The following is an 11,542-nucleotide window of genomic DNA, read 5'->3' as shown; positions in this document are numbered from 1 at the left end:
CCAGCTCTCATTTCTTCTTTTTTTTTTTTTGGTTTTTCTCCGGTACCGGGAACCGAACTCACGACCTTGTGCTTGCCAGGCAGGTGCTTTTGCCGCTGAGCTAAATCTCCAGCCCCCCAGCTCTCATTTCATTGTAAATCATTTTCACTTATTTCATTATTATTATTTTGACACAAAGTTGCTGAGTTGCTCCAGCTTTGCTAGAACTTTCCTCCTGCCTCAGCCTCCCAGAGTGCAGGGATGACAGGCATGGGCCACCACACCCGGGCCACCACACCCGGCTAGGGGAGATGAGGGCTTAGTGTAGAATACTATTGAGAGAAACTGAGATCAGCGTTGATGGATATTCCAATGGATCTGTTACTTACATTGTAAAGGTGTCGATTTTTCTCTGACTGCTTTATAGGTTCAGTGTCATGCCGGCAGAACCATCTAAGTTGTTGCTTCATCCCTTTCTTGGTTCTTGAAAAATTTCTGCAGTTTTGCTTTTTAACTTTTGTGATACTGGGGAGTAGACCCCAGGGCCTTGCGTGAACTACCTCCCCAGCCATATTCTTCCCTCCCTTCCTTCCCTCCCTCCTTTCTTCCCTCCTTCCCTTCCTTCCTCCTTCCCTCCCTCCCTTCCTTCCTCCTTCCCTTCCTTCCTCCCTTCCTTCCTTCCTTCCTCCCTCCCTCCATGCCCTCTCTCCTTCCTTCCTCCCTTCCTTCCTTCTTCCCTTCCTTCCTCCCTTCCTTTGCTCGCAGTCCTGAGGGTTGACCCCAGGGTCTTTGTTGAGCTCTGTCCCTAGCCTGTTTTTTTTTTCATTTTTGAGACAGGGTCTCGCTAAGCCATCAAGTGCCCAGGCTGTTCTTGAACTTGCAATCTTCCTGCCTCAGCCTCATGAGCCTTGGGCACAGAGGCATGTCATTGCACCTGGCCTGATGTCTGCATCTTATTTGGAAATACAGAATACCAAGATGGTGCACACCTTGAGAGGAACAAGGTGGAGGCCCAGGGCCCACTCTGGTGTGGCAGGGGGACCAGACGGGCTTTTGGGCTGGAGCGGCAGCGCTGCGTCGAGCTACCCAGGCACAGGGGGCGGGTGGTGCTGTTGCCCAGCCTTGGGGCGTTTTAGCCCCACCTGGAGCTTTGAAAGCCCTAGAAGGGGGGCTGCCCTAGCCCGGAGGAGTGTCTCCTAGCCCTGCACGTAAGGCCATGGTCAGGGGTAGCCAGGCCAGCTCCATGAGGCCCGGGGGGAGCATGGGCTGCCCTGCCCCCACACTGCCTGGCTCTCCTGGCTTGGGGAAGCAGCATCTGCCCGCCTCTACCTCCATCGTCACAGCCGCCCTGTGTCTCTGTCCAAACTTGCCCTTTTTAAAGACTCCGGATCTGGGAGGGCCACACCCAGTGGGCCCTCACCTTCCCCGATTCACGTCTGCAGTGACCGCTTTCCAGGGGCCCCACGCTCTGAGGAACTGTGTTGGGGATGGAGCACCTCTCCCTGGCGACACAGCTGAAGCTGTGTGATGGCCTGTGCATTTGGTCAGTCACCGGAGGAGGAGCCCAGCCAAGGCCACCTCGGCCACTGCAGGGGTGGGAGGTCTGCACTCAGGACGAGCGCATGGAAGGGTGAAGGCAGTGAGCAGCCCACTAACCGCGCTGAGGCTGGGCGGTGCGGCCCCGCCCTCTGCCCACCCTGGGTCATCTGCCTTCCCTCCGCGTAGGCCTCCCTGGAACCTGGCGCAGGCCCCGCTGAAGGAGCTGCCCTGCGTTGCTGGGCTGGACCGGCTTCCCAGCAGTCGGGGCTGAGGGCAGGGGCCCCGGACACCGCCAGAAGCCGCTCCGGGCCTGGCCCAGCTGCCGCCACCGTGCACACTTCCCCAGAGGCGTTTGATTAACTCAGTTTATTTGTAAACAGAAGCGGTTGACATTTAATAATGGAGAGGCCAATGTAAGTGGCAACCCTTCCGAATCTTGCAGGCTTACAAAATTAAAAGCTGGTGCCTGACAATGAGGGGGAGGGTCCATTATTCGGGGACACTGCCTCCATGGCAACAGCCACAAGAAGCTGTCATGCGCTTGGCCAGCGGCTGTCTGCACCATAGCAAGGGGCGCAGGTGCAGCCAGTTGGCTGCCGTGGTGGGCAGTGGCGGGCAAGTGGCGCACCTGTGGTCATGCCCCCGACTTGCAGTTTCTCAGCCAGGGTTGGTGCCTGCGGCCCAGGCAGCCCCAGCCTTGCTTGTCAGTGTCACTGCTTGCCCGTGGCCGTGGTGACCTTCCCTGCCCCAGCAAGCGCGGTCACCGCATACTTTCCTCCAAGCGGTGGTCTGAGCCTCAGGAGTCTGGCCCGCCTTCTGCAGGCAGGAGGGGCGGAACCGAGGTGCAAGGAGAGGCTGTGGAGTCTGTTATCCACCCCGAGCCAGGCTGGGTGACCCGAGGGACGCCGTCCCTACACGGAGACCTCCTTCCCGGCTGTCCAGTTGCGCAGCCCTGAACACAGCCGGCACAGGAGGGGCAGCCCCTCACTCTGAATGCTGTCCGTGTGACTCTGTTTGACCTCACAGGGCCCTGTGATGTCACAGCTGACAGCGGGCCTGCCTGGCTCAGGTTCCAAGGAGCAGTGGACGGGAGCAGGTGGCCAGTTCCTAGGACGAAGAAGTAGTTTCTGCTTGGAGGACACTGAGCGGGGCGGGGTGGCTAAGGGGACAGGTGGGGCACTGTGCCATCTTGACTTACAGGAGGGCCTGGGCGTGGCCCTCTGCTGCCCAACCTGCTGGGTGTCCTGCCTCTGACTGCCGTGTCCCCTGCCGACTGCGACCATGAGATACGAGCCAGAACCCAAGAAGTCCCCACCCCACCTGCTGCAGAAGTTCGCAGGTAACCAGGGTGCCCGGAGCTGCGTCCACCCTGTCACCCAGCTCAGTGGGGCAGAGCAGGCAGGGGCATCTGGGTTTTCACATGAGACAACTGTGGGTCTCCACTTCCTAAGTGTCACTATGAAAATAGCCACATCTGAAGTTTCAGGAACGGTGTAGGAAACAGTGATACACAGCTGTTTCCCACGAAGTTAGGGAGTCAGAGGCATTTCTGTATCAAGTGCAAATGGATGAGTTGTAATCAAAATATATGGTGAATGTTGACATTGAAAAATTGATTACAATAAAAGGCGCATTGCCATGAATCCCCACACCCCGCTTCCCGACTTGCTTATCCCATGGTCTGGATACTTCCTGCAGCAGCTCTGGAGTCCTCTCTCCTAAGTGTCTTTATGAGGTCTGATAAAAAATACAGTGACTGCTGCCACCAAGCACCATCCAAAAGAAAGGCAGCTCATAAAAAACACGACAATGGTCCTCGTCCACCTTATTTGCTGGTGCGACTTCTGACACTTTCTTCTCCAAAGTCAAAACGAGCATGAAAGGGAAATGTGCTGAATCCATTCAAGACATTGAGACAGCCAGGACAGCACAGCTGAAGACCCTCGGGAAAGAGGACTCCAGAGCTGCTGCAGGAAGCGGGGAGAACGCAGGGATGAGTGTGTTCGAACGAGGGAGAGGATTTTGAGGGGATTCGTGGCAGTGTGTCTTTTACTGTAGTATTTCCACACGTGGCCTGGAGGGGTCTGGGGGTGAGAACTGAGGCCCCATGGGAGGTCTTGTCTGCAGCTGGCTCTCGTGGGGAAGGGAGGCTCTGTCCATGTGAACCCGCTTCGTCCGGACTGGTGTCTCACAGGGCCAAAGAACGAGGTCAAGGCCGGAGGAGGCAGGTGAGACGCATGTTTCCTAACAAGCGAGAAATAGCTCCCAATAGTTGGAGGGGACCCGAATGGAGGGCCACAGGGACTCTCAGGCTAGGAGTTTTTATGCCAAAAAGTGACCAGGGCTCAGACCACTCAGACTCAGGTCACCCTGTGGGTGCAGACCAGCTGACCACGTTGACCAAGCTAGACAGGGCCGGTGTGAGTTGGGCCTGTGGGTCTGCAGGGGCCTCTGCTTCATTACAAGGGCAGAGAGAGGAGACTGGCAGGCGTGAGGAGCCCTCGTGGGCACCCTCCCCTGCTGTCCCACCGCTTGTCACATGCTGGACTTCACTGTCCCCCCGTTCTTGTTAATCCTGGCCCTGGGCTCCAGCTTGCCTGACCAAGGCCTGGTCACCCCGATCTCCTGTGGGCCCAGGGCCCCTCTAGCTGCTCGCTGTCCTCCCGCACTTGCCTATCATACAAGGCAGGAAGTGGGTGTCCCCAGCCCTCAGGAGCACAGCAGGGCCCCAGGGCTGGCTGTGGTCTTGTCTGGGGACTCCGAGCCTGGCCTGGAGGAGGTGCTGTCCAGGAGGGGTGGCTGCTGCCCCTCTGGCCTCAGACTGGCAGGTGGTGAAGTGTGGCTGGGTTCCCACGTCCACTCGTGAGGCGGCCTCTGCTTGTTGGGGAGCTGCACGCGGCGGCTGCAGGCGGTCATTTGCCCGGGGTGGGCTGCAGCTGTTTCCTGCCCTGCTCTGCCTGCCCATTGTCTTTCTTTCTGGGGCAGAACTGGCATTTAAAAATTAAACTTTCCAATTAAGCCTGTAATCCCAGCATTCTGGGAGGCTGAGGTGGGAGGATCCCAAATTCAAGCCCAGCCTTGGCAACTTAGCACCTTAGTGAGACTCTGTCTCAAAAAACAAACTTTAAAAAGGCTCAGGATGCAGCCCCGTGTGACAACCCCGGGTTCAATCACCAGTACCACAGCAAACAAGCTTTCTGTCCTGTGGATCCAACTTTCAATTCTGTGGTAACCTGGTGACTTCACCTGCTGAATGCTGAGTGTGAGTGCCCTGCACCGCAGCTGACCTCCCTGGGCCTGGCCTCAGCCCCGCGCTCCAGGTCCTGGCGGTGCTGTGAGGCTCCTGGCACGCCTGGTGCAGCTCTGTGAGGTTCTTCCTCTTCCTGGCTGCCCAGGACCTGCACCAGATTAGGGCCCCTTTATTTTGTGCAGAAATTTAATTCATTCCAGATCCTTGTTTCAAGCCGAGATGTGCATGGTGCGGAGCTCTAAAGGAACCGAGCCTTCAGCCCAGAATCCCCACTGCGTCCTCCTGCGCCAGCTTCCCAGTGGGAATGTGGCTTTGCCATGTCAGCACCGTGTCTGCCTTGCAGTGTGTGACATCCCCCTGTACAACATCTGTGACTACAACGTCTCCCGGGACCGCTGCAAGGAGCTGGGGTGCTGCTTCTACAAGAGCGTCTGCTATGAGAAGGCTATGCCGAGTGAGTGCCGTGCTCCTCTCTCACTGCTCTGGGTCCTTTCTGCCCTGTGGACAAGAGCAGCCACTGGGCTCCCGAGGGCATGACGTGACCAGGAGGCTCTGTGGGTCCCATGCTCTGGCTGCCAGGCTTGCTGCACTGAGGCCTGACTGCTGTCCCACATCCGGTCACCTGGAGGTGCAGAAGCCTGGGCCTGGAGACCGGGCAGCACCCACCAAGGAGCTAGAGGACAGCTGGGAGCCCTGGCCAGGGTTCCTGGTTCTGGGCCCAGCCTGTGAGCCTGCATGGCTGTGTGAGGGGCAGGGGAGGCCAGGCAGGGCCACAGGGAGCGTGCAGGGCCGGTTGCCCGCCCACTGGGCTCCCAGCGGAGGCCTGCATCCTGGGACAGCTGCCTCTGGTCGCCCGCAGTGCCGGAGGAACAGCCGAGTAGCGGTGCCTGGTGAGGCTGGCTGTGCCTCACTGCCTCTGAGCCTGTCTACACTCCCAGCCCTCACGGCTGTGCTTAAAGGCTTGTCCGCCATTCTGTTCACGGCTGCTCTGGCAGCAGAGCTGGCCTGAGCTGCGGCCTCCACCCCGCTCACTGCAGAGAGAAGGAAGCAGCGCCCCGCGGACAGGAGGTCAGCTGGGCTCTGCCACTGTCCCCACCTTGCTGTCCAGCTGCCCCCCTTGGCCCCCGCCTTGGCTGTTTCAGGTGGACCCCTTCTTCCAGTGGTGTGTCTCCTGCGTCACCGGCCAGACACGGCCCTATCCCTTTTCCTGTGCTGGTGACTCGCTCCGGGGCTGCCCGCACCGGCCCCTTGAGCAGGAGGGGAGAGTCAGGGCATCTGTCGGCCTCAGTGAGGGCAGCGCTTGGGGAAGAAGATGCGGTTTGGCTCCTCAAGAGGAGGAATGTGGTCACAGTGCTCTCTCCGGTGCCCACTTCTCCCTGGGTCTCAGCCATAGGAGGCCTGGGAGACTGTCCCTCCAGGGAGCCCCAGAGCTTCGGGGAGCCCCACTTGCAGATGGAGCAACCCAATGTGCTTCTTCTTTATTGAGATGAGGCTGTCATACCACGATTTCTTCCCTGAGAGCATACAATGCCGTGGCCTTCTGCAGATTCATGAGGTTGCGTAGCTGTTGCAGACTTAACTCGAGAACGCTGTCGTCACGTTGGGAAGAAACCGCAGACCCCTGGGGCCCCTCCTCCTCCCTCCACCTCCCGCTCATCAGCCTGGCAGCCTCCACCCGCGGTGAGCCACACAAAGTCTCCCCGATGCATGGCTCTCGGGTTCACCACGTCATAGCCCAGTTGGTGCTGACCCCTGCGTGCGCAGCAGTCCTCTGCTGTCCGAACACGCCACCTTGCGTTTGTGCCTCGACGACTGCCTGGCTACGATGCGTGGTGAAAACTTCCTGCTGTGAGTGCTTGCGCAGGTGCATGCTTTCAGCTTCCTTGTGTCTCTGCCTGTGTTTCAGTTTCCAGGGAACTTCCGAACTGTTCTCCACGGTGGCCACATCCCCGTGCGGCCTCCAGTCCTGCCGCCTCCTCTCCGGCTCTGTCCCTGGTGGCTGTGCCTCTGTTTCCCCAGTGAATCTCCACGTACAGCACGCGTGGATGAGCTTGGTGCCCTTTGTACAGCTGTCTCGTGAGACCCTTTGCTGGATTTTAACCGGGTCAGCTCTCTTCGTGAATGGGGCTTCAAGAGCTCTTTGGCCTCCTGTATACGAGACCCTCCTCGGATCTGTGAGGTGCAAATACTTACTTCCGTGTCCTTGTTTGCCTTTTCACTTTTCCAGGGCGTCCCTGAAAGCACCAGTACTTTAACCTCTGATGATGTCCATTTTGTCTGTTTCTCCTTTGGTTGCTTTGGCTTTGGCGTCGTAGCTGAGAAACTGTAGGGGCAGATTAGAGGGGCATAAAGGAAAACGTGGGGCAAAACTGGACAACTGACACTGCGAAGCTGACACAAGCTTGTGTGTACCATGTGCTTGAGAAAATGAGCCCTACTGTGTCCTTATGGGGGTGTCACTCTCCTTTGCTTACGCTGGCCTCGTCTCCTTCCCAGAAACAAAGGCCAAGATGTTGATGGCCCAGCCATGCCAGTTGGTAAAACAGTTACTTTCAGAAACCAGCTCATCCCCACCAGTCTGGGTACCCCTTCCATGCCCCGGGCAGCCTGAGCCGGGGTTCCTGCCTGCAGTGCCACTCTGCTGCTGAGATAGCTTCTTCTGCTTCCTCTGCATTTGCTGCTTTTAAATGAACTTTCACTTTGCGCTGTATCAGTCTTGACTCCCTGATAAGAGCCCCACTTCCTCATTTTCACTGGAGCGAGGACAAGGACCAGAAGGGGGGTGGAGGGTCATTACGGGGACCTATAACCCCCGTCAGAGGCCTCCTGCTGGATGTGACAACGAAGTTTTGTGTTTGTACAGACCTCTAAGAGCTCTAGGTCTTTGTTCATTTTGTATATGGTGTGAGGTAGGGCCACAAGTCTGCTCTTCTGCAGGTGGATGTTGAGCTCTCAGCACTGTGGTTGGAGACATTTCTTTCTCCACTGGATTGGTACCCTTTCTGAAAATCAGTTGGTTTGGAAAGTGAGTGTAGTTCTGGATTCTCAATTCTGTCCCCTTGGTCTGCAGGTCTGTCTTTAGCCAGCACTATATAGTTTTGGGTATTATTTTGTGGTACTGGATTCTCTAAATGGAACCCAGCGCTTTCACATTGAGCCATGTCCTCAGCCCTCCTTTTTTTTATTTTGAAGGTTTGGTTTTTTGTTGTTGTTGTTGTTGTTGTTGTTTTTTTTTTCTGGTACCAGGAATTGAACTCATGACCTCGTGCCTGCCAGGCAGGTGCTCTGCCACTGGCTAAACCCACAGCCCCTTATTTTTAAGTTTTGATGCACTAAATCACTAAGTTGCCTAGGCTAGGCTTGAATTTGTGATCCTCCAGCCTCAACTTCCAAGAGTGCTTAGATTACTGGCATGTGCCTCCATGCCCAGCTTGATTATTTTGATTACTGTAGCTTTGTATTAAAATTTGAAATCAGGAAGTGTAAGACCTTCAGTGTTATTTCATTATTCATTTTCAATATTATTTTGCCTATTATGTGTTCCTTGCCTGTCCATATCAATTTTAGAATCAGCTTATAAATTTCTGCCAAAAAAAGACATTTGACATTTTGATAGGGCTGGTATTGAATCTGGAGATAATTTGGAGAGTTTGCCATTAACACAATGTTAAATTTTTCTGATTTATGGACAAGGAATGTATTTCTATTTATTTAGGTCTTTGATTTTTTAAATAGTATTTTGTAGTTTTCATTGTACCTATCTTGAGCTTCTTTTAAAAAATTTATGCCTATGTATTTTATCAGTGTTAGCATTCTTAAGAGCATAAGAGTTTTCATTCATTTGCAGACTGTCCATGGGTAATATACAGAGCTACAGCGGAGAGTTGTGTATTGATCTTGTGTCTGGCAGCCTTGTTGAATTTGAGCGGTGGTTTCTCTGGGTGACTCCTTAGGATTTTCTCTACAAAGTCAGTGCAAACATGGTTTTACTTTTCCTTTCCACTCGGATGACTTAAGTTTTCTTCTCTGTTTTGTGAATGGAGTGTCCAGTACAGTGGTGAGCGGAGGTGTTGGGAGCTTAAATCCTGGTCTCCTGCTCTAGCTCGGGCCTTAGGCGCTCTTTGCTGTAGTCCTTTGAGAGAGTTAAAGCAGCTGCCCTGAAATCCTCCCCTTGTCAGGACAGCACGGGGGCCCAGTGGTTGGTTGCATTTTCATGCACGTGGCCATAGGTTCTTTCTGTGCTAGTCTCACTTGGTTCTTGCACCCTGGGTGCATAAGTATTGTAACCTACACGGCAGCTCTGAAGTCAGGCTCCCCGCTGACGCAGGGCTTCCTGTTCTGCTGACTTTTCCTACAGTTATTTTTTGACGACTTGTCCCTGATGAAATCTGCCAAGTCTGTCTTTGGTGGTGTTAGCCCCTGAACTCCACTTTTTTAGCCTTGTGGTCAGCTGGCAGCTGGGCAAGATATCCCTGCCACCTGGGACACATTCTCTGTCTCTGCCAGTTCTGCCCGGTCCCCACGACCTGCTTGCCAGGAGCCTTGGGATTGTGTCAGCACACCCTTTATGCTGTGCCTCAGCCCTTTCTCCCGGCCCTGGTCGGCCCACTGGGCACAAAGTCCAGCAGTGGCCGGGAGGAGGCCTTGCGCACGGGGTCCTTGGGAGTGGGGATGCTGGCCACAGCGGATGATGCGTACCCGTGACAGCGGGCCTCGGGCGGGGGCTCTGTAGGGCTTCCAGTGGCCAGGCTGTGGTGCTTGCCTGACCATGGGCTGGAGCAGGACGGTGGACAGGAGAAGGCACAGGACAAGGAGATGCCCAGGGCCTGCTGAGACCCAGCTGTCCATGTGGAGTCCACAGTTTCCTGCCAGCTTTTGGTTAATTCTCGAACTGCTGAAGATTATTTCTGACAACAGTGCCTTTTCACCCTCGCTTGTGGTGGAGGGGTAGAGTGAGTGCTCTCTCTGCCATTTTGGCCAGTGCCACCCTGAAAGTTGGCTCTGGGCTTTGCTGAACCCCTAGTCCAGGTGGCTGGGAGTCACAAGTCATGGAGATTCCTTGGAGAGACCGCCCCATTGCCAGCGTCTTCTCTGAGACCCCTTCCTGGGTCCCCGGCCTGGCAGAGCCCACCAACAGCTGTGAGCTGTGTTCCAGGGCTGTGATGGGCTCTCCCCAGGCCGCGCCTTCCCTGCTAGTGGCCTGGCCGTCATCAGCTTTCCCTTGTGCTCACCGTCCTTGGGGTCTGCGGCATTGGTGGCCCAGCCGTCAAATCAGCACAGCTGGAGGGCAGTGGGTGTGGGGTGTGTGGTGCCCTCATGTGCCTGGTGGGGCCCAGCCTCTTGGAGGACCCCCTTTCCAGGCACTTCTGCAACGTAGGTGTCCTTGGAGAGTCACTGTCTGGGGCTCCCGCAGCAGAAGCAGCGTGGGAAAGCACTGAGGGAGGGGCCGGGCTCGGGGCTCCCAGGCTGAGTCGGGGAGCGGCGGCCGCTTCGGCTCCCAGCGGTCTCAACCTCCTTGCATCCGGTGCAGCGGAGCTGCCATGGAGTGACACGGGAGTGACCGCCCGGGCAGGCCCGGCTCGCGGGGCAGCTCCCGACGGCCCTCTGTCTGCCCGCGCTCTCAGCTGTCGGGCGCAGGTGCTGGCGTTCCGGGAACACTGGGCGTGTATCGCACAGAGCTGGAATTAACACAACCACCTCTCACTGTCACCCCGAAACGCAGACTGTGCCCCTGCAGCAGCCCGATCGCCAGTGTCCCCTGGGGTCCTGGAAGAGGATGCAGGCGCCCAAGAACCGAGAGGGCCCCAGCTTCCACAGCATGCTCACCCTATTCGCATAGACGTGACCCCAAGCCCTCCTCCCACCCTCCCAAGTCTAGTACGTGGGCGAGGGCGCTGCAGGTTTCTTAACATCGGACGGCTAGTCAGCAGGCAGGCCGTCTGCAGGCGGGGGCGGGCAGCGAGGCCTGCACTTGGCCTCCCTGTGCCCTTGCTGATTTTCATTCCTTTGACGTCTTTCCTACTCCAGACAGTGAGTGAACTCTGTGCTGTGTAAGTTGTAGTGTTCGCTGACAGGGTGTTATGAGTTCTTTGTGCACATAATTCTATGTTATGAAAACCTTTCACCAAAACCTTTCTTTAATCGGCTGGTTTGAAGAGCACATTGTGTTATGGCATAATCTGTATTATTAAGAGTATGAACTTGGGGAATTAGCGTTAGATCTTTCAGAAAGAAGTGGGAATTCCGAGAGAAAGACTTGCCTTCACTCTTCGGTCTCGATGTAGGGTACATTATTTAACGTGTCATTTCTCCTAAGTTACTTCAATTTCTTCGCGGGACTTGCTGAGATGATTTCAAAACTTTCGTTTAACTGTATTCAGGGAGAAGTTACCAAGATATTCCTCACAGAAAACCTTTTCTTCAGTTGCTACTCTTTTTGGAAGATTGCACATAACACATGGTTTCTAAGAAAAGCCACGTGCACGGTGTGTGACAAAGCGTGTTGGGCCACTGTCTGGAGTCAGGGGAGCCCGGGGCTGCCTGTGGGGGCGTCCCACCCACCGGGTGCTGACAGGTGGGGGTGGCCGCGCTGGCCGAGTCCGTGTGCACACAGACAGCTCCGAGAGTCTGTCGTGCGCTAAGGCACTAGCCCACAGGAAGGAGCAGACGCTTGCAGAGCGCAAGAGCTTGGAGAGTCCTCCTCCAAAGCCCGGCTCACGCTCCCGTTTGTTTCTTCACCTCCGCTGGGTTGGTTCTGTTTGGCCAGCATCACCT

General features: G+C 55.9%; 1 protein-coding gene across 2 annotated transcripts in view; it reads left to right on the top strand.

The window, feature by feature from the left end:
* The first annotated feature begins 1,847 nt into the window (after window positions 1–1,847).
* Tex29 (testis expressed 29) overlaps window positions 1,848–11,542 on the top strand; it is a 339,812-nt gene continuing 330,117 nt past the window's right edge. For both annotated transcript variants that reach the window (XM_013515715.1, XM_013515713.1), the window contains exons 1-2: window positions 1,848–2,857; window positions 5,112–5,222. In XM_013515715.1, coding sequence (XP_013371169.1) covers window positions 2,800–2,857; window positions 5,112–5,222 — 169 coding nt within the window. In that variant the 5' untranslated portion in view covers window positions 1,848–2,799. The remainder of the gene's footprint in view (window positions 2,858–5,111; window positions 5,223–11,542) is intronic.

Source organism: Chinchilla lanigera, unplaced genomic scaffold, assembly GCF_000276665.1.
Source record: "Chinchilla lanigera isolate Chin_1 unplaced genomic scaffold, ChiLan1.0 scaffold00003, whole genome shotgun sequence".
Taxonomy (NCBI): Eukaryota; Metazoa; Chordata; class Mammalia; order Rodentia; family Chinchillidae; genus Chinchilla; species Chinchilla lanigera.
Note: the sequence above shows the minus strand (reverse complement) of the source record. Positions and strands in the feature narration are given on the sequence as shown.